The sequence below is a fragment of the Apaloderma vittatum genome, unplaced genomic scaffold (genome assembly GCF_000703405.1).
Source record: "Apaloderma vittatum isolate BGI_N311 unplaced genomic scaffold, ASM70340v1 scaffold2330, whole genome shotgun sequence".
NCBI lineage: Eukaryota > Metazoa > Chordata > Aves > Trogoniformes > Trogonidae > Apaloderma > Apaloderma vittatum.
In genome coordinates, this window is record NW_009695970.1 from 30,472 (window position 1) to 32,293 (window position 1,822).

General features: G+C 43.7%; 1 protein-coding gene across 1 annotated transcript in view; it reads right to left on the reverse strand.

Annotated features, from left to right (window-relative positions):
• Positions 1-967: 967 nt before the first annotated feature.
• SASH1 (SAM and SH3 domain containing 1) overlaps positions 968-1,822 on the reverse strand; it is a gene marked incomplete at its 5' end in the record, with an annotated part of 28,681 nt that continues 27,826 nt past the window's right edge. The window contains 2 exon segments of the mRNA XM_009872874.1: positions 968-1,228; positions 1,706-1,822. The exon segment at positions 1,706-1,822 is cut by the window's right edge and continues 3 nt beyond it. Coding sequence (XP_009871176.1) covers positions 968-1,228; positions 1,706-1,822 — 378 coding nt within the window.

Genomic DNA, 1,822 nt, shown 5'->3' on the forward strand with positions numbered 1-1,822 from the left:
AGTAAATGCAGACAGTAGTGAACAAGAAGTTAGCCTGACAACCGAAAACCTAGCATAACCCTGCAATTGTAAAAGCATCTCTACAACACAGAAGGTGTTATGAGGCAGCATTTTCTAGATGCTACTTCAGCTGGAAATCACCGTAAGTGCAGCTTAAGGGTGACAGGTTGAAACAAGGCCTGGGAAACATGAATACAGGTAAGTGAACACTAGGTAACTGCTTAAAAGCGTATTTTAAGGCAAATAAAAAGCTGATTGCTAGAAAGCAGTTATAAAAATGACCTCAGCTCTGTACAAACAAAAAGAAGCTTTCTGACTCTCTGCAGGTTAGTTGCACTGGAGTGACAGAGGTGGACCACACTGAAACTAATTCCAGTCCATAACTTTGGCCTAGCTAAAGGCTTTGTGGCATATCAGGACCTATACCAAGCAACAGCAAAGATGACAGGGAAAGTGGATGTATTTAGCTCTAGCCTGCTAAAATAAACAAAAAGCATTTGCCAAACAGCTTCTATGGGAATTTGCGCCTTGGCTTGTACCTGGCCTTTAGGACTGATTCCAGGAACCTGAAAGCTAGATGTACCCCAGCCTAAGGAGCTCTCCATAGAAACAGGGCCTATTACTAGTATTACTTTCACAAACTTGAGGAAAATGTGCAAGGGTCCCTTAATTCTGTGAAGCTGTCTGATTCTCAGGCCAACCCTGTGCACTTTGTGAAATAAGAATACTTTACAGAGGAGCGAGGGAGGAGGGAAGTACCACATCTAGGTTACCTGGTGGTTGCTTCTCTTCTCCTTCAGTTGCCAAAGACAGCGATAGAAACATTTAATACCTTTTGAAGAAGATACCTGCCTGTCCTTGGGAGCCACTTCCTCGATCCTGTTAGCTATGTGAAGTAATTAGAGCAATACTGGTGCAGGAAGAAGCCGTGGATTCTTGACCAGGCAATGCCACACTATGGAGCATGTTAAATTGCCTCTGGATCCAGAGGTTTGAAGAGTCTTGCTGCTGCCAGGAGCTTGCTTATGTGCCTTTCCTCTGTGATGCCAGCTTCCTGAAGGCAAGTCTGTGACAGAGAAGGCACTTTGCTCAGTGTGTTGAATCCTGCTTCTGTGAGCAGGCTGGAATACATAGGTAGACCAATGGAAATCAGCCAGTCAGACACAGAGGTGATAAGTCCTGGGGATACAGGTTTTCGGCAAATTTCAGTGAGCCCTCCACTCGGAATCTGGACAGTAAGGAAAAAAAAACCCTTAACATTAAACATAACTGCCTGTTTTACAGCAAATCTTCTTTTGTTTTTTCTTCTAAACCACTAGAATTTCACAGCAGATGTTTCAACTTCTTTCGTGTCACACTTATCAGTATGAGAGCAGTGTGGGTTGAAAGACTAAGACCACTTGGCACAGAAGCAACAGCAACATTTTTGGCAATGCAGATGCAGTGGGCAGTATCCAGCTGCTTGGGTGACCATCATCTGCCATTCTGAATTAGTTCGGTATCAGGGAAAAACACCCAGTGACAAGACTTTACAGACTGATCCATTTAGTTTCTCAGTAAGGCAAAAGAATACTAATTTTGCCTATCGCCTCCTCAGACAGGCCGAGTAGTCTTATAAAAAGCCAGGAAAGCTTTTCACAGTTTTGCCCTCCTGCTTTAAAAGTCTGCTCATAAGTAAGAAAATGGGATTTATGGAAATACTCACTGCCATGCGATGTTGCTTCCTCAGCTGCTTTACCCGGATTTGGTCCATGTTTGTGGCAACATCCTTTTCAGGCTGGTCTAAGTCTTCAGAGTACCTCTGTACCAAAGCCTCAGGAAT